Below are 21,036 nucleotides of genomic sequence, written 5' to 3'. Positions count from 1 at the left end.
TCAAAAGAAAGCTAGTATATTATATGCATATAAAACAAGCTGGGCTTTCAGAATAGAATTATTAGAGGTAAAGAAAGTGTGATGGTTAATTTTGTGTCCACTTGGCTAGGCCATGGTACTCAGATATTTGGTTAGGCGTTAGTTTAGAAGTCCCTGTGAAGGTAGTTTTTAGAAGAGATTAACATTTAAATGAGTAAACTTTGAGTAAAGCGGGTTACTCTCCATAATGTGAGTGCACTTCTTCCCATCAGTTGAAGGTTTTAAGACAAAAATATTGAGGTCCTGGAGATAGAAGGAATTCTGCTTCCAGACCGCCTCGGGATGCAAGCTGCAACATCAACTCTTCCCTGGGTCTCCAGCCTGTCCGCCGGCCCCGCAGAATTTGGACTTTTCAGTGTCCGCATTCATATGAGCCAATTCCTAAAATTTCTATCTCAGTCTGTTCCACTCTCTGTCTCTCTCTCTGTACACACACACACATACACACACACACACACACCCTATTGATCCTATTGGTTCTGTTTCTCTGGAGAACGCTGACTTAATATAGAGTTTTAAAAAAACTATAAAGAGATTTCATGTCCCAAAAATCATAGTCTTAAATTTGTATGCACCTAAATAATATAGATTCTTGTTTGTAGGTTTTATATATCTTTGTGAACATTTGTTATGTTACACAACAAAATGATTTTAAGTGTTGATGGTGATGATGTAGCCCAAAGAAATGGTTGATCCCTCAGAGACACTTCAGGGAAGGATGGAAACACAGAATCAGTCAGCAAACTCAAGAGAGATGAGAGGAGAGAGGAAAAGAGAGAGGGAGAAAGAGAGAATCTCAGACAACGGAACTACCCATACCCATTCTACTTAAATTAGAGGCACTATGTTTGAAATATAATAAATTCTCAACAACGCCCTCAAGAGAGGCAATGATCTTTACTGCAATGGACTTTTACAAACTTCATGATGGAGCGTATGTGTAACAGAAAAAATTCAAAAATTTTCCTCCAAAGCAGTGACAGGATCCAAAACACTGAGGCAGCAGCAGCTTGCAATTGTTTAAATTCTGCATGGCAAAAAAAGACCATAAATAAAGTCAAAAGGATAATGATAAGCTTTTTAAAAAGACACATATGTATGACAGTCATATGACAATTTTCATAACATATAGAATCTTCTTTAAAATCTATATTTAAAGGACAATAATGCAGTAGAAAATGGGTAGATATATGAATGGACAATTTACAGAAAAATGTAAACAGCTTTTAAATGTATGAAATGATACTCCATCTCATTCATAATTAAAGAATTATTAAAAATAAAAGAAAGCTTCACTGGTAAGCAAAAGCCAAAAACCTTATTAATGCACAAGGTTTGGGGAAAATAGGTATTCTGCCCAATCACCACTGCTGGTGGTATACATTAGCAAAACATCTAGAAAAAAATTTTGTTGAACCATATAGACTATTATGAATATGTTCCTATCTTGAATAATATTTTATTTTCCCTGAAGTGAATAATTAATTATTATATTTTTCTACTTTAACTATTTCTACTTTTTTATGTGCTGTTCCTCAGTTCATCAATGACTAACTTCCAGTTTTCTGGGGGGGTTGGGAAGTGATCATTGCTTATTACGTGGAAATTGGTAGAGAACATGGGTAAGCTGTTACTATATATTTTCTCTTCCAGTCCTCCTATTTCCCTCCTCCCCAAAATTCTTTCAAAATACACAAACGCATACACACGCACAGCACCATCTACCTCAATTATTGAAAAGTAATTGGAGCTTCTGATTCCTAAACCCTTCCATGAGGGGATAGCACACATCGTGGTGCTTGTTGCTGGCTTCTCACACTGGATCCAAGGTTCTTCTTTATTTGGTCTGCTAGGCAAGATTTCATTTCTCCATATTTGCTCACCCTTTAAAATTTGGTTGATATCACCATCTGCTGTCATCTCCTTTCTGTTCTCTTTGTGAGTTTATGCCTTGTTCAGTTTCTTTACTATCCTTTTAATATGGTTTCAGAAGATACAGGGATGAATATGTATGCTTAATCTTCCATTGGCACTGCAAAACTATCTTGCTTTAAAGCCAACAGATCTCTGTACTGGCCTGGAATAAGATATGGGGCACTCTCCATGATTTAGACACAAGTCTAAAAGAATAATAAGATACAGCAATACCCACAGAATGGCCTAGAACAACTTGTTGGGGCGGATTTTGACTACAAGGATAAGCAAGAGACCACTTCTTTGTTTATGTTTTATCTTAAGATTTATGGTTTTATCTTAAGATTATTTTGGCCCTGAAGGAGGAACTATTGGTGTCACATTGTTTTCAATTTCACTAATGAAGAGTTGGGTATGGGGAATGTTCACTTCTTGTTCTTATGCTCTAGCCGTTTGTATGATTTTGTATCAAGCAGGGACTGCAGGACAAACAACCATAGACTGTGATCAAACAGTCAGAGACACTCAGCAGCCAGGCCCCTTGTTGCTGTTCAGAGTTTGTGCTCAGCTCCCCCTGCAGTTCCTGTCACTGTGTCACTCATAGCACAGTAGTACATAGCTGAGTCTGACTCTTGGACTGAGGCTTTCTCCAAGTGGAGGGAGGTGGTTTCTGTATTGTATGTGGCTTCAAAACTTTTGCTGGGTTCCTTCTTGTTGGCCTTCGCGGCTCTCAGGAGGAGCTGTGGACCTTCTCCAGGATATTGAACATACCAGAAAAGAGTGGGGTACCCACTGGTGGTGGTTGAGTAAGTACAGTTCAGAGTCAGGGAAGCCCCTTCTGAGAGGGTCACTTGGCCTTCCATCTGGGTCACTGACTCTCCATAGGTTTGTCCTGGGGAAAACAAAAGAGATGTGTCACCTTGGGCATAAAGTTCTGGGATAAAATTATGATTAAAGATTTTGCTGACATAGCAGAAGAAAGAATCCGAATTTTAAGAGATATTTTACTTACCAAGCATTAAGAATATCAAAGTCATTAAGCCTGGAGAAGAGTTCATCGCTGGATTATCATATAAATATTGCTCTCGATTCTTAACATGAAGAAATGTTGAAGTCATAGTGAAACGGTAAATCAAAGCCTACATTTCACTCAGGAAATGTGTTTGGGTTAGGAAGTTGCACCCCCTGGTGGACAGGGACTGAAATGTGATGCATGTTTCCTAGACTCCTCACAAAGTCAGAAACATGTTCTCATCTCTGACTTTATTTATGTGTGCATGTCAGTCTTCAGGTGGCGCTTAGAAATCTGAACAACAGCTACTGTAACCTCTCAGGTCTATTTTGTTTTGAGATACCACCTGACATCGAAGTTCTTTAACAGAGCATCCCAGGGTATTTCTATTGCTGAGAAGACATCAATTTTCTTGAGCACTTTAATACAGTACTTACATTCTCATGTATTCATCGTGGGCCACCTATCATTCATTAGAATGTCAGAAAAGGGTTTGGGCTTGAATACAGAGGAAGTAATAAGAAGTAAGGCATTATTGAGTGATTTTGTGTTTCTCAGCACTCTACCCCAATATATAGAACAGTGACTGGCATTTATTATGTGCTGACTAAATATTTGTTAAATTAAACAAAAATAATGAATAAACAATCCTTGATTGAGGATTCACTACTACTTGAAATACAATATTTCCTCGGTCCTAAAATAATATTAATTGTAAGGAATGCCACCTTTTTCATAGAAGCTTTTTAGGAGAAAAAGTCACGCTATCTTATCAATAGTCAAATATTCCTGAATTTCAAAATCATTCAAAAGTGAAAAATTTGATTCCTAGACAGAAGAAACATCATAACTGAAGTTAAAAAATCCACACACAATGATCTGAGATCAATATCTTATTCTCCCACTATTTCGTTGATTCTAAGATAAGATGGTTAACTTATGTGAATTAGGCAATGAATATTAATCCTGTACTTCTAATGGAGATTAGAATAGCCTCAAGGATGCTTTCTATTACTGTCCATCTGCCAAATTTTGGTGCCAAACTTTAATCAAAGAATTTTCCCCCACAGGATAGGGAACCCAGAAGATATGGATTTGCATCAAAACTCTGGAGCAAAGTTAGGCCTCTCTTCTTTCTCAGTTTTCAAATTGTTCAAGACATGCAGTTGATATTCATACAGCAGCTGATAATGCAAGCATTGTGTGAGTGATTTAAATGACGGATTCTAGGATCCCACCACTAACTTCATGAATCAGGCTCTCCAGAGTTGAGACCCATTTTTAAAAGCTCCCTGGGTAGTTTTGTTGCAACCTGCCTGATACCAGTTTACAAGATTTCACTTGTGATAACTGTCCTAGCCCAAGATGGTGCTCAAAGATGAGGGAGAAAGCTCTGGGATCAGCTTGGGGAAATGTCCCCCAACTACACAAATTTCAATAAACTGGTCTTTTTCTATGAAGTACAAACAGCAAAAGCAAGAACGTCTTTAGCTCCCTTTTTATGACCATTTGTTTTATAAAACAAAACAGAAAACCTCTGAGAATTATCAGGATGAGATTCTGGAGAAGGACACATCTTTCTGTAAGGCCTGGTAAACATTTATCCCCAGACACATAGATAGAAGCTTAGCTCAGTCTGTTTCCTGGAGTTCACTCTCCACAGATTCAGACCAAGAGGCTTCATGAGTCCCGAGTCATCATGTAAATAGTCTCCCAGATGCAGACTTAAGTAGGAAATTCAGGCCCAGATACTGTTTGGATTCACGTATCCATTCTCTTCTTCTCCACCTTCCAAGTCACATTGTCAGAACCAGGCACAAAACTACGCTAGGAAGAATTCTGGAAAAGTTGATACAAACTTCTATCCTGTTCTATGAGGAGAATGCAAAATCAGTTGGGATGAGTCTGAGTTGAAAGTAAGTGGTACAGCACATGGATGCAGAAAGTTATATAAAAAACATAGTTTAAGGTCAATTAGAACCTAGAGGAGAAATATTTTGCATTTTGAGTCACACAAGAAGACTTGTACAACGTTGAGGGAAGATATTCGTTAAATTTGGATTTTTAATTGCTTTATTGATGTATAATTTTCATAAACATATACTGCACCCATTTAACGTAAACAATTTTATTAGATTTAATGTTTGTATGTACTTGTGAAGCATCAGCACAATCAGGATAATGAGCGTCTGCATCGCCCCGAAAGTGTCCGCATCTCTTTGTAACCCTTCCCTCAGCCCTCTTGTCACCTCCCACTCTCATTTCCAGACAACATTTCTGCCATAAATTAGTTGGCATATTTTATAATTTTATATAAATGGAATCATATGTACTTTTTTGGTTTCTTTCACTCAGCATAATTATTTTGTGATTCTCCCGTGGTCTTAGAAGTATCAATGTTAATTCCTTTTTGTTGCTGAGCATTATTCCATTATGTAGATATAAAACAATTTGTTTATCTGTTCACCTGTTGACAGACATTTCAGTCAGTCCCAGTTTGGGGCTGTTACAAATAAAGCTACTATGAACATTTGCATGTAAGATATTTTATAGACATATGGTTTCTTTCTCTTGGGTCAATACCTGGGAGTAGAATGGCTGAATCATATATTAGATCTATATTTGACTTTTTTAGACTTACTTGTTCATCTATTAGCTTTTTTTTTATTATAGATTCCCTTGGATTTTCTACCCAGACAGTTATGCTGTCTGTGAATAAAGATAGGTTCACATCTTCCTTTCCAAACTGTATGTCCTTTGTGTCCTTCTCTTGCCTTATTGCACTGGCTAGAACCCCCTAGTACAATATTAAATGGAAGTGGTGAGAGGCAAAATTCTTCCCTTTAAGCTGATCTTAGGGGAGAACATTCATTCTTTCACGATAAAGTAGGACATTTGATGTAAGTTTTTTGTAGAGGACCATTATTAAGTTGAAGAAATTCCCTTCAATTTCTAATTCATTGGGAGTTTTTAATCAGGAATGGATGCTGGATTTGTCAAATGCCTTTCCTGTACCTACTGAGGTTACTCTCATTAATTGATCATCTGCTACTTTTCAGTCTCTTTGGATACATTATTGATAAGTGTCACAACAAAATATTAAAGAAGATATCACTCTCCCATTTTCCAAATAATGAAACAAAGCTCACAAGTATCTGGAAAGTGGATGGCAGAGCTAATAGTTTTGAACACAGCTCTCTCTCTGTTAGTGAAAACCTGTTCTCTGGTTTTTCCACTATAGATTATTTTCAAAGAAAATTTGCGAGAGACTAGAAGGGAGCAAAATTACTACTTATTGAACCTTTGAAAAATTTTAAGGCAGTAGGTTAACAGGTTCTTTATTTATGAAAACAGAACTAATAAAAAGTAATTAAATAATTGCAGGTTTGGCTCTTTCACCAAAACAGGAAAGAACACATTATAAAGGATACACAAACTATAAGTCAGGAGCAGACCATGAGGTGATGGCTTGAGCATTCCTTTGAGACCAATTATTAGGCACCTGACTTGAGCAATGCACTGTAGCAAGGGTGATAAACTCTTCTAGGCTTTGGTGAACCACCAGGATACTGGAACTTCCCTCACGGCCAGTGATCACTCTCTCTCTGTTCCTTGAATCTTGCTTATGAGAAAGGAGTCGAGAGCGTAGTTGTTCAAATTAACCAGTATAAATGGTTCCCAAAAATTTAAAAATGGAACTGCTGTACAATCCAGCAATTCCACTTCTGAGAATATTTTCAAAGATATTGAAAAAAATTGCTGTATACCCAAAATATTGAGTTATTTTTATATCCATGTTTCCACCAAAAGGTGGAAGCAATCCAAATGTACATCAACAGATGAATGGATAAACAAAATGTGCTAGATACTTACACTGGAATATCGCTCAACCTTAAAAAGGAAAGAAATTCTGACCCATGCAACAACATGGATGACCCTTGAAGACATTATGCGAAACTAAATGTCCTGAAATGACCAGTATTGCATGATTCTACTTATACAAGGTATCTAAAGTAGTCAAACTCATAGAAAGGGAAAGTAGAATGGTAGTTGCCAGGGGTTGGAGAGACAGAGGATGGGGAGCTATTGTTTAATAAGTACAAATTTTCAGTTTTTCAAGATGAAAGGAGTTCTAGAGATGGATGTTGGTGCTGGTTGAACAAGGTAAATGTACTTAATGCCACTGCATTGCACACTTAAAAATTGTTCAAATAATAAAATTTTATGAAAATATTAAAGACACTTCTTTTAAGATTTCTACTCCACATCTGCTTTTCAAATGCAAATATAAGAGGAAATTACAGCACAAGATCACTTATCAACTATCCATTACCATTCAAATTTTAAGGCACTGAGAAAATGGGTTAGAAGTGGAAGGAAAAAATTAGAGAGCCTGAGTATTATGGATTATGGAACACTGATTGGACAAGAAGGGCCTGGAGGTGCGCAAAATGAGCCTCATGATGGCAAACCTGCTTTCAGAGGAGTGATGAAGGGAAGGGCAAGATCAGAGAAAGAAGATAATTCATACTCTGCTCCTTCAGTGTCCTTCTAAGAGCCACTAATTGTTGATCATTTTGTGGATAAGACTGGTGGAAGGCAAGTAAATCCACACTATGGAAATTGAACTCTTCTATGCTAGGGATTTTAATAAGATGGAATGAGCATTAGCACAAAGTTTGTCACATAGTAGGCAACTTAGAAAGTAAACAAGAATGCCATTAACTCAGCCCCCATACCTAAATTAAACTAATTCATTAAATGATATGAAACTGCACAATATACAAAAGAAGGAAAGCAGCAGAGAGATTTCACAGCCTTCCTTATTCAAAACAAGACCTGTAACATAATATGTACTCAATAAATATTTATAGAACAAATTGATCTGAAAAATCCACAATTCACCCATATTTTTACTGATTTTTGAGGCAGATGTTTCAGAATTTCCCTAGTCCATTCCTCTTGCTCAATCTAATCACCAAATGGCAAACTGTCTTTGTGGCTGTTCTTTGTCTTCAATAAGCAATTTCAAGCCAATGATTCAGAGATAAGGAAATTTTGATGAATGATAACTCTGGACAGGGTCTATGAACCTAGAAAGGTATTTTCTTAGAGTGAATGTTTTCTCTCCAACCCTACACCTATGCTGCCACATCCCTAGTCACTTCCTGTCTGTGATGGCAATTCTGTGCCTTGGTCCCTACAACAGGTGCATGTATCAAGCAGAGCCCTGGGGTTTTGGTACACCTCCCTCCAACATGCCTCTCACTGTGGTCTCAATCAGTGCACAGAAATACACTGCAGAGTCCGCCAGCTGTGAAGTTGAGATGACAAGCTGGATGGATTTGTTTGCCTTCTGGAAATTCAATGAATAGCGACCTTCTGTGGCATTTTGCTGATTATAAGAGTCCTGACGAATCAGTAACATCATCACCCCACTGCTGGACTGCTTGTACCAGAATAGACTATAACTGCTAGAACTGGTGTCGTATCTGCAGTTCAGGGTGACAGCCTCCTTCTCCTGCACTAACATTGATGATTGGTCTTGAGTTACTTTCTGGGCAATACTGGATTCTGAAGGAAAAAAAATTGAATCAGAGGTTTAGGATAAGTGATGTGGGACAAAGATATTCTATTTTACACCCTGTACCCCTCCTTCCCAGGGTACCTCCAAGACACCACCTGTACCCTTGGTCCTTAAGTCAGGGAAGAGGCACATTCCCTCTGGGGCCATCCTTACCCAGCCATATTGAAGCCATGACCACCTTCAGAAGGTTGGAGAACAACATGTTTGAGTTCTTCCACTAGATGGTAAATATCTTGTTCTTCAACTTCAGAGCTCTGCACTGTGAGGCGAGACTGACAGAGTGAGAGACGGATTACTGTGTTATGTGCTGCTGCTGCCCCAGAACAGGAAACAGGGCTTTCCGGGTATAACAGGTTGGTGTGGGTCACAACAAACTTTTCTACACACTGAATGAGAGTCTCACCCAACCCAAACTTCCTTTTGAATTAACCAACTCTTAATTCGTAACAATTATATCTGAAAATAAACATGGATACAAGTTTATATTGAAAGGAATATTGATGATTTGACCAACTGCTACGTTCAGTGTTTGCATCTGTAATGGAACTGGGCTGGTGGCACTTATTTAAAAATATTATATGTAACGGATTGTGGAAACAACATAAAATATAATAATCATGTATCCTCACACTTACGTATGCTGTTCTTTCACCAACAGTAGAAATAAATCAGCCAGCCCCGATGATCTAGTGGTTAAAAGTCATTGCTCTCACCGCTGTGGCCTGGGATTGGTTTCCCAGTAAGGAAACCACACCACTCATTGGCCAGTTGTCATTCTATTGCATGTTTCTGTGATGCTGAAAGCTAAGCCACCAGTATCTCAAATATCAGCAGAGTCATCCATGGTGGACAGGTTTCAGTGGATCTTCCAAATTAAGACAGACTAGGAACAAAGACCTGGCCACCCACACTCAAAATGATTTGCCGTGAAAATCCTATGTATGGCAGTAGATCATTATCTGATAAAGCAATGGAAGGTGAGAAAATGGTGCAGAATGGGTTCAAGCATCTTCAGATCTTGCAGTGGATCACAATTTAGTCTGATGATACCACACAGAGTACCAATTGTTCTGCTATCTATAGACAACCAACAGTTTTCTACCAATTGGTTGACTAACTAGGAAATATCATTAATTTCTCCTCATATTATTCAACTCTGTTATGCTTCTCAATTAAAATAATCTCATGATGTACTCCTGTCTTTCAAGAAGTGTCTATGTCCAAACAGATCTTTTGGACACTCTCATATCAAATTCTGCATTAATATGTTTTTTAATAATCTTATCTTAAAAATTGAAAAGAGACAATACTAGCCTGGGTTATGTAATAACTACTCCAGATTCCTTTATAAAATCCAACCCTTTAGCAGAAAAAATTAATTCAAGTGTATGAACTTGTGGATCTTTCTTGTGTATGTCAATTTCAAAAAGAAATCATATTCAGTGTTAGTCAATATGTTTTTAACATAGTTCACAGCTTCCAAATACTATGGAGACACTGAGGTTTCTTAACCATCTAACCTTTTCTTAAACTTCTCAGATATCTGATGTGTCCCTATTAAAAATGGACAGCAAATACATTATTTGATGTCTTCATGCTACTCAAAGAAATGTTTGTCATAAAGACAAAGTTTAATAGTATAAAAAACACTGTAGAAACTAGGGAAAAAATTCTGGAGCCGATCATCATGCTAAACATGTCTTTCTGAATAAAGTCCTATGAAAGGTCCTTTTTGAGAACAAAAAGACAAATCTGTGAATTCAGCTCTAGAAAGCCATTGCTAGCGCAACAATATTAAATTATCAAATATGTCATTCAATGTCAATTTCTGGAAAAGCCAAATAATAGCCATACAGCAATTAGCACTGATATAATGAATCTTCATCAGTAAAATTAACCTTAAAATTTTATAAAAATATTGATACAAATTTAAGATAGACTTTGCACAACTAAACTTTTATACAGAACACAACTCAACTTGATTATGTGAGTTGGTCCAACCCTCAACTCCACCTCTCCATTATCAATTGCCATAGTGTTTTTTGTAGAACTATGAATCAAATATCTAAAGGAATTCAAACACTCAAAAGATGTGTTATTCCTATGAATGACTTAAAAGTTAAAACTATCAGGTGTAGAAAAGACTGAGGGTAGTGGCAGAGTTGGAGATCATGCATGTGCCCAGTGGCTATGCTTCCTCTCACTTTTATTCAGACTTCTCAAAAGGCTATGCATTGTATGGTCCATTCATATTGCAGTCTTAAAAATATAAAAGAACAGACATATGTTTGCCAGGAGTTAGGAATAGCAACTGTAAAGATATCTTTAAAGCCTGCATTTCAAAATAAACATCACTGAATCCCTTTAGCATCCATCAAGCAACAATCATCCAACAAAATGTTCTAACACTTCCTGGGTCATCTTGGGCCTAATCTTCTTATCGTATGCTTTTAATGTCTATACATTAGTTTCCGCTTGCAGACAAACAATACAATGAATGCTATAAGTGAAAGTCTGTCCCAAAGGAAAGGGGGCTGCCCCAGTCGCAGGTTTGCATACAGGTTGCAGGTGCAATGTGTACTTGCTGCACGGAAGTAGACAGCTGAGTCTCCAGGTTGGGTAGCTGTGATGTGCAGGGAGAGATGTTTGGTCATCTTACTCAATAAGAGTGAGTCTCTGGTCTTCTTTTTTGTCCACATTGGAACAAACATTATAATGGGCTGGGGACTTTTTTTCCAGGTTCTCACTTATACCAAGAGAAGTAGTTTGAGGTACTGTCTGAATAAGTACAGATGATAACATAGCTGTTTCCCTCCTGGACACTCAGGTTAGAAGGATGCTGCTCCACATTCTCTCCTTGGCTGACCCCTATGCAGAGAGAAAAAGCCAGAGAAAGGAGAAGGCTTGCCAAGTTAATATACTCAAAAATTTTCCTTTTATACAGTAACTAGAGGAATCCCAAATAAAGCCAATCTTTTCCTTGGCTTCTAAAGAATATCCACTAATATACTCTGTTTCCCAAAAAGCCCCAACTCACAGTTCGGTAGCAGCCACAAGAACATGAATAAAGCTTGAATGGATGTTTTCATTGTTCCCCCCATTAGGATCAGTTATACACTTGCAATCTCCAGCCAGCAGAGCTACTTGTATTATCAAATTATCCCTTCTTTTCTTAACAATCATAGTGTTTCTCACGTTCTCTACTCATAATGACAGAAAGACTGCTTCTGCTATAAGCCTATGCATTCACAATCCACTAAAATGAACGCTCCACATATTCTGCATCAGCAGAGCTGCACTACCATCTTATGGTCACATTTGTAACTGCTGAACTCGATGCTTAAATGGTCTTCTCTTATTTCTGTGCCTATGAGGGACTCAGATGCATAAAGGCAGAAATTAGGTCTTATATTAGAGAAAAAATGCACACTAAGAATTTAAATATCAAGATGTATATTTCTGCACACTACTGAGTGTTTATTCAGTGATGGACTAGGTTTACATGTTTGAAATCAGGAAAGCACAATGATTCACTCTCTTAAACAAAGAAAATATAAAACCTTCCCTTTCAGTCAAATCTACCATCCTCATCTGTCTCTTATGAAGAAAAATACTCTCTAAAGGGAACATGTAAGGAAAAATCAGATTAAGAGAGAAGATCATGCAATATTTCAAATGCCTATCATATCTGATTATGTTCCTCTAAGCTTCACTTGCCTATGACCTCGCTATTTTAGAGGATTGACAGTACCAACAGTCAAAATATAGAATCTTCCCTTAGTAAAGACTACTGTGATAAAAAGTAATGGATCGGATCTCAATAATGAGAGCACAGGGGGCTAATTTCCATGAGTTATTAATATTTCAACCATAGGAAACAGTTTGACCTGTAGATTGGGTTGATTTGCAATGAGAAATCTGACACGCTTTAAGAAATCTATTCCAGTGCTATATATCTTATATTCTACAAAGCATTCAGAGAAAGAGTAGAAATTCTGAGAAAATTTCAGGCTGCAGATTCAGAAAATATAACCACATGTAAGCTTATCCTTGAGTGGATTTCATTTTCTTATATCAAAATGGATGGCATGTCCTAAAATGCAGTTACAGGCTCATATCCTTGGTGGAATTTCTTCTAAAGTGTTAGCCAACTCTCCTGTCATGCATTCCCACTTCCCCAGCCATTGGTCATTCGGATTCCATACTGTATCATAATACTATAGTCAACAATACTGTATTTTTTACTTGAACGTTGCTTAGAGAGTAGATCTTAAATGTTCTCACTATAATAACAACAACAACAAGAAAACTTGTTAATTATATGAGGTGAAAGATGTGTAACTAACCTTATTATGATAGAATAAAATATGTGTATCAAATCATCACAGTGTACACTTTAAACTTACACAATGTTGTACATCAATTATATCTCAATAAAGCTGAGAAAGAAAAGGACAGCAGTTTAAAAGAATGGCATATCCTAAGTACAACGACTGACTCATATCCTTATGTGGAATTTCCTCTAAACTATCAGTCAACTCTCCTCCCGTGGATTCCTGTTGCCCTGGCCATTGCTGCTCATTGCTGGCTCAAGACACTGTCATTTTTCTCCCAAACTCCACTACAATGTTCTTTCCCCAAGACTTTGATAAAGTCCTCCAGTCCTGTGAGTTTCCAGAATTATCTCTCTCTGCCAACAACTTTTTCTCATCAACTTTAATTTCATGGAATTTTCTGATTACCTCTGGGAGAGTAAATCTAGGGAAGCCTACATATTGCCTCTGTCTGCTAGAGGGATAGTACAGATGGTAACTGACCCTAAAGAACTGATCCTGAGAAACGGTCCCTGGGAAACCAAGACTGCCTCATTTCCAGAAGTGGAAGCCCCTTTCCAGTGATTTATACTCACTTGTCCTCTGGAATTACGAAGAATAAATCAAATCCTTCAACCACATCTTACACCCTAAAGATTTAAAGATAGCTGTGGTGAAGAATATCAACTCAATGTATAAATCTATATATGTATATATAAACTATGTTTTTACATCTGTAAAACTTCTCGATTCTGAAGATCTTCCATTGTCTCATCCATTCTACACAGACTAAGAATTCTCAAACTCTTCCTTATGCAAATGTCTTTGCAAAAAATGCTCCTCTTCGTGGAGACATATTTTACATCAATATTTGCCCCTTTGGGGTATGGCGTCTGGAACTGAAGGTAATGGTCTGAATGAGACAATTCATCTGAAGAACAATATTCCATATATTAACTATAGCACAGATATAACCATCCTCTGAACTAAATTCCCAGCTCCGTGATTTTTCCATAGAATATTGCTTGAGTTATTATCAAAGTCACAACGTTAGAGTTAGGGTTAGGGTTACTGTCTCTGTTTTGCCTTTTCCAGAATGTCATGGAGTTGGAATCACACAGCATATAGCCTTTTCAGATTGGCTTCCTCCACTGAGTAATAGGCATTTAAGGTTCCTATAACTTTTCACGGCTTGATAGCTCCTTTCTTTTTAGTGTCGAATAATTCTAATTGTGTGGATGTACCACCATTTATTTACTCATTCATTTATTGAAGGACCTCTTGGCTGCTTCTAAGTTTTGGAAATTATAAATAAAGCTTCCATAGACATCCGTGTGCAGGTTTTTGTATAGACATAAGTTTTCACCTCCTTTGGGTAAATACTCAGGAACACCACTGCTGGATTGTATGATAAGAGTATATTTAGTTGTGCAAGAAACTGAAACCAAGAATGAGTGAGTTAAATTGTCCCTGGGCTAGAGCAAAAAAAAAAAAGAGAGAGAGAGAGAGAAAATGTGAGAAAGTTTCTCTAACTAGAGCTGTACATGCACATACTCAGCTATTAAAACTAACTGCATCTTTCTGTAATGAATGAGTTGTTTTTTCCAGGAAGTCAAGGTCCAGATGGTGGACAGGAAAGGAGATTCAATTTCATAAGGCCAAACACAGGCTGGTGGAAGGTGCCAGCCAGCAAGGCCCATGCTCTCCCTCCTTTACTCAAAAACCCCAGATAAAAACCTCTACCATTTTCCCTTCGAGGAGGTGGATTTGAGTTTAAACTCCCTTCTCCTCATCTGGCTGTCTTTTGATAACAATCCTCTTTCTTCAAGCCTGATGTTTCGGTTATTGACTTTTGCTGCATATCAAGTAAATGAACCTGTGTTTGTGTTCAGTGTCAAAGCTGCCAACTGCTTTATTGAAATGTTCATGTATATACTTTCATTTTGCAATAATTTACTGACAAAGTTTACCTTTTGTTGCATATCAGAGTTCCAGATAGTCCACAGCATGTACAGGCATGGCAGGTAGCCCTGCCAACCACTCAGCTCACACACTGCCTGCTGTGACCAGGAACCTACCCTGCCTGTGTTCCTGTCCTGTGTGCTGCTACCCCATGTAGCTCCTTGGCTCACACACATGGTCCATCCTCTTATGGGATTTCACTTACAAAACACAAGTACAAAGATAAAATTATTAAGAATTTCAGGACTGCAATAGCAAAGCATTAAACCAAGGGCAGGGTTCCTCCGGCAACTGCACAGGTCACACGCCCAGGAAGCTGGCCCTGCTCCCAGCTTCACTGGAGTCTACCCAGTCATCTTCATCTTAATTTTCAGGGTCCCACTCCTTCTTACCAATGCCTTTTTGTTAACATAAAAGACACTGCAGGTTGGAATTCTATTTGCATTGTACTATTTCCACATGCAAGTTTAAACTTTGGATTTCATTGTCAGAAGTCTTTGTCTCTGGCTTCAACAGATAAGTGTTTTTATTAGGGTGGTCCTGGAAGCTTTCCATTCCTTTTTCCAAACTGTGAATGACGTTACCAAATTGGGAGTAATAGATTTATTCAAAATGCAATGGATTTTAATGGAACAGAAGGAAAATTTCCATGAACTCTTTCATACAAAGTGCTATTTAAAAATGACCTAAGTGGATATTTTTGTCAGTGATGTATATAAACATATTGTACAAATTGATCAATAAAAATCATTTTGTTTTTGTGGTTCTGAAGAGTCTTCTATATCAGGTAGCTCAGAGTATAAGCTCTCATGTCACCCCAGCTTCCACGATTTACTAATAATGTGAGTTTAACCTAGTCACTTATGCTCTACAATCCTCACTTTACTTATGCATAAAATGGGGGGAAAGTACTTATTTACAGAATATAGTCACTATTCAAATAGATAATATATGTAATAAGCCAGATAGAGTTCTTGACTCAAAAAATTATTTTTATTATATTTGTTATTTCCAGAAGAGAAAAAGTTGAATCCAATCTCTAATTAAACGCACACTTTCTTTCCCTTTCCTTGACAGTACGGTCATCTGCACTTAACTGAAAAACTAAGTCATCTTGGCCTGGCCCATGGCTGAGTTTGTGCACTCCGCTCGGCAGCCCATGGTTTCACTGGTTCGGATCCTGGGCATGGACATGCCACTGATCATCAAGCCATGCTGAGGTGGTATCCCACATAGCAGAACCAGAAAGACCTACAGCTAGCACATACAACTATGTACAGGGGGACTTTGGAGAGAAGAAGAAGAAGAAAAAAAGATTGACAACAGATGTTAGCTCAGGTGCCAATTTATAAAAAAAAAAAAAAAAACTAAATCATCTCTTTCTATTCGTTGACCATCATGGCCAGAGATCTGTTTGGCCAGGGTATTGGATATTAGCATCTTTATCAGTTGCTTCAGTTGGTCCATATTAGAGCTTTTTACCTGCAAAAGGGTTTCTGGGAATAAAAAGAGCAACCATAACAACAAAAAACAAATAAAATGAGGGGCTGGCCCAGTGCTGCAGCGGTTAAGGTCTCCCACTCCGCTTTGGCTGCCTGGAGTTTGCTGGGTCAGATCCCTGGTGCAGACCTGGCACTGCTCATCAAGCCATGCTCTGGCAGGCATCCCACATATAAAGTAGAGGAAGATGGGAACAGAATGTTAGCTCAGGGTCAATATCCTCAGCAAAAGAAGAGGAGGATTGAGGGCAGATGTTACCTCAGGACTAATCTTCCTCAAACAAATAAAAATTTTTTTTAAAATGTGGGGCTGGCCCAGTGGCGCAGCGGTTAAGTGTGCACATTCCGCTTCGGCAGCCTGGGGTTCGCTGGTTCAGATCCTGGGTGCTGACATGGCACCGCTTGGCACACCATGCTGTGGCAGGCATCCCACATATAAAGTAGTGGAAGATGGGCACGGATGTTAGCTAGGACCAGTCTTCCTCAGCAAAAAGAGGAGGATTGGCAGCAGTTAGCTCAGGGCTAATCTTCCTAAAAGAAAAAAAAGACAAAAATTTTTTAAAAAATGAAATGACAGTACTGAAGGGTCTAATTTTAGGAGGCCAAAAAGTGCTAGAAGATGAATCTGAAAACTCAAAGATGTGTAAAGGCTACTGTGGGGGCAACATCCCCACCCCATGGAAGGGGTGGGGCTGCAGGCCCAGCTGCGGTTTAGGTACAGGCTGCAGATCACCTGAGAGCACTGTGCCTCCACTGCACAGAGGTAGGTGGCTGAGTCTTCTACTTGCGAGGCTGTGATATGTAGGGTACTATACAGTTCCTTAGAATTCATTGTGGAGTTTAATTTTCCACTCTGCTTCAGCACTGAAGCTGTGAAAAACAGATTGATGAGGCCGCCCTCAGGATTCTGCCTGAACCATTGCACACTATTCACTGTGATGGAAAAATTACATCTCAGAGTAGAGCTGGCTCCCTCCTGGAGGCTCAGGGCTGAAGGACTCTGCTCCACCTTCACCCCTCGCACCCCTGCTTGGAAAGAGAAAAACAAACACAAATTATGTTGTTGGGGAGTGACTGATGTAGCTTATAAGCCTGTTAAATACCCCAAGAAACACCCATGAGGATGTGAGATCATCTAGGAGCTCTGTGTCAGCTCTTTTATCCCTCTTCCCATTGTCAGCTGTGGAACACTCCCCAGTCCCCCCACTGGGACGGCCTCAACTCACAGCAAACTTGGACCCACAGAAGCCCCAGCAGAGTTCCCCTGTGTCTCCTCATGACTCCTTGCCCAGTTGCTAATTGTCTTCACCCTTCCCCTGGCGGGTGTCAAGTCTTGGGTCCAGGAAAATAATGTTCCGTCAGTCAGTATGTTCCACCAGACTCACTGAGCACCAGTCACATCTGAGCTCCGTCATTCGCTTAACAGGAAACTCCACCCACAGTGTCCTGGTGAGACTGCACAGCGATCTCTGCAAAATTGTGGTTTGAACAGTGCAGGGAGGTAGGGGCAATATTTCCAACATATGAGGATATAAGGGGTTTTTCCTTAAAACACTTTATGTAAGAGAAGTTTTTGGAATAGTGTAAGAGGAAGGGTGGATGATATTTCTAGAAGAATCACCATCTCAAGGGCTACGTAGAAACTTGGAGAATCATAGGGAAGAGTGACCACATCTCCCAAATTGCATAGTCTGACAGAATTTGTGAACAGTTATGTGAAAATTCTCATAAAGGAAAACCATCCGATTCCATGCATTGCGTATTGCCGAAGTAAATACAATTTCTTGAAACCTGGAGAGTTCTAGAAACCAAGACATACAATCACTATCTGCATAGAAAATAATGCCAACAATAATTTGGTTGGTGAAAAAAAGGATATGTGTATAATGCCCACTCTGACTTAATTTCCACCTATCTCCTTCTGTCCAACTCTTGGACACCCTGCTTGCTGATCCACACAGCTGATTTTGATCTGACCACACTTTACTGATCAAATTAAGTATTGTTTTATGATGAGGATTATTTTAGACTGGTTACTTTTTAAAACTACGGGACGGGAAGCAGGCTCTGAGGAGTAGAATTTACTTACCCTTTGTTAAGAGACATTTACATTGTAAAGGAAATCTCCATGTGTAAAGATATCTCCCACTCTGTACCAGGAAGAAGGGGGGATGACTTTATCTCTAGAAACTCTTAATCAGTGCAGAAGGTAAGGACTTAAATCTGCATCTTGTTTACTGTACCTGTGTGGTAATCTCCCATGATGGACTCCCACTCCACCGGGAACATCCTCCTTTGTCTTTAGCTAAAAATAATGTTTAAGGTGGTGACTTCAGCCATTTACTTAATCCAGTTTGATCCTTATCTAAAAGTTATAGGACCGATACATACCATTTTAACAACTTTTTTACATATTCTTTCCTTTATCTTGTAAAGAGATAACTCACATACCTATGCCTTAAATTTAGCCCTACCCTCAACCCATGTTTGCAGCTCTTTACTGCCCATGGGTCCTGTCCCCATGCTATTCCACACTATTCTCTAAATAAAAGAGCACTACTGCCAGACCTTGAGAGTCCAAGAAATCTTTCTTTCGACTCTTCGGCTCGCCGACCCCGCATCATCTTCTCTCATTCCATCTATTTTAGTCCCTTATTTTTTCCTCTTTTCTTCTTCTTTTCCCTTTATTCTGTTCCTTCTACTCTCAGGGGAGATATATGAAAAGATAAGATATCTGAAGTATTGGAATAATGTCTAGGTCAGTGGTTTGGGGAATTTTAATCATAACAATTAAAAATTAGAAACATGTAATGGAGACGTTTTTTGTTTGAGCTTCCATGCTCATGATGCCAAATAGTATTCCTATTCCCACACCTCTGCTCAGAGAATCTTCCTTACAAAGGACTTATACAGATATGGGATCCAGGTTTCCGAGGTTTATATAGAATGGCAAAACTGGAAACCTGAGACAAACTTTACACAAACACTGCGTCCCTTTCCCCCTCACCTTTGTTGTCTATAATTTGACTGGTTCACATGCTCTCTGATCTCCTCTCTTAGCTGTTTAACCTTCTGGAACCATCAGGAAAAGTCTTCATTTTTGGTATAGCTTAGAGTGCCAACTACTGGACTGAAAACTTCAACAAAGACCACTTCAGACCAACTAACTCAGCAGTCACACAACACCAGCAACATTCACTCTATGTCTCCTGAGGAAGGAAATGCAGATTGTCAGAAAACAAAGTAACTGCCTAGATTGAATGGGAATTCAACCAAATCCTACTTTTAAAAAGTCATTTCATGGAAATTAATATCTTAAAATAATTTGGTAAATTTCATCTTGTGCTATTTATTTGATTTCTTTATCTTATTAGAAATAAATCCACAAACACTTATGGAAGTATACTGTAAATGGGGTAATTTCTTAGGTCTTAAGAATATATAAAAGAGGATAATATACTAGTTTACAGTCTACTGAAGAAGACAAAAATATACATAAAGGTAATAGAGTCAGAGAGTCGGACTCTAAGAGGAGTGAGAACTAAAAGCTGTATGGTCCCAAAGAAGGGAGAAAGACACTTGGAGAGGTTGAAGAAAACCTTATGAAAAGCTGCTCATCTTCTCTTTTCCTCTTTTTCAGCTGATAACAATGATGAGGATTATTTTAGGCTGGTTATTGTTAAAAACTGCAGATGAGAAGGAGGCTCTGAGGAGTGGAATTTGCTTGCCCTTTGATGAGAAACATTTGCATTTGTGACGGAAGTCTCCATCTGTAGGGTGTCTCCCTCTCTGCACAGGAGGAAGCCGGGATGACCTCATCTCTAGAAACTCTTAATGGGGAAGTCAAGGACTTAAGTTGTTTACTGTCTGGTAACCTCATGTAAATGACCCCCTCCCCCCCACCATCAACAACAACCTCATTTGGCTTTAGCTAAAAGTAATATTTAAGGTGGTGGCTTCAGCCATTTACTCAATCTAGTTTGATTCTTATCTAAAAGTTATAAGACCACCCAATAACCAGACCCCACCTGCACCAATACCATTTTAACAACTTTTTTATGTATTGTTTCCTTTGTCTTGTAAAAAGATAACTCACATACCTATCCCTTAAATTTAGCCCTACTCTCAACCCATGTTTGCGGCAGCAGCAGCAGCTCCTCCTGCCCATGGGTCTTGTCCCCCCACAGCAGCTCCTCCTGCCCATGGGTCCTGTCCCCATGCTATTCCACACCATTCTCTAAATAAAAGAGCACTACTGCCAGGCCTTGAGAGTCCAGGAAATCTTTCATTCGACTCTTTGGCTCGCCTACCTGGCATCAAACAATAGAGAGAATATGGATAAACCTATGATGGATTTTATGAATTTTTATTAATTTTAACAATAGGAGAAATTCATGAATATATGACTTATTAAAAGTAGTAAAACATTACACATAGACTAAAATTCTTTGACCACTATTCCCAATTCTGACCCTTTCCTCACTTATTACCCTAATACTTTCTCCATCTTGATCAGTTTGGAGTTGATGTTTCTAGGCATTTTATTATAGATTTGAATCAACAGAAAATATATAGTATTTCACTTATACTTTATTATAATACAAATATACATTTTGGGCATAGCTTTCTGTAATAATAAATCTTGTAGGTCTTATTATATTAACATACATACATCCTTCTGCTCCATTATATTCCACGTTATAGATATAC

At 38.5% G+C, this 21,036-nt stretch overlaps 1 gene segment (V, D, J or C); it reads right to left on the bottom strand.

The window, feature by feature from the left end:
* Positions 1-952: 952 nt before the first annotated feature.
* On the bottom strand, positions 953-3,230 carry LOC100072792 (T cell receptor alpha variable 9-2-like). The segment is given in 2 exon segments: positions 953-2,845; positions 2,966-3,230. Coding segments are annotated over 2 exon segments (447 nt in total).
* Positions 3,231-21,036: the final 17,806 nt, after the last annotated feature.

Source organism: Equus caballus, chromosome 1 (genome assembly GCF_041296265.1).
Source record: "Equus caballus isolate H_3958 breed thoroughbred chromosome 1, TB-T2T, whole genome shotgun sequence".
Taxonomy (NCBI): Eukaryota; Metazoa; Chordata; class Mammalia; order Perissodactyla; family Equidae; genus Equus; species Equus caballus.
This window is presented reverse-complemented; position numbering and strand designations above follow the sequence as displayed.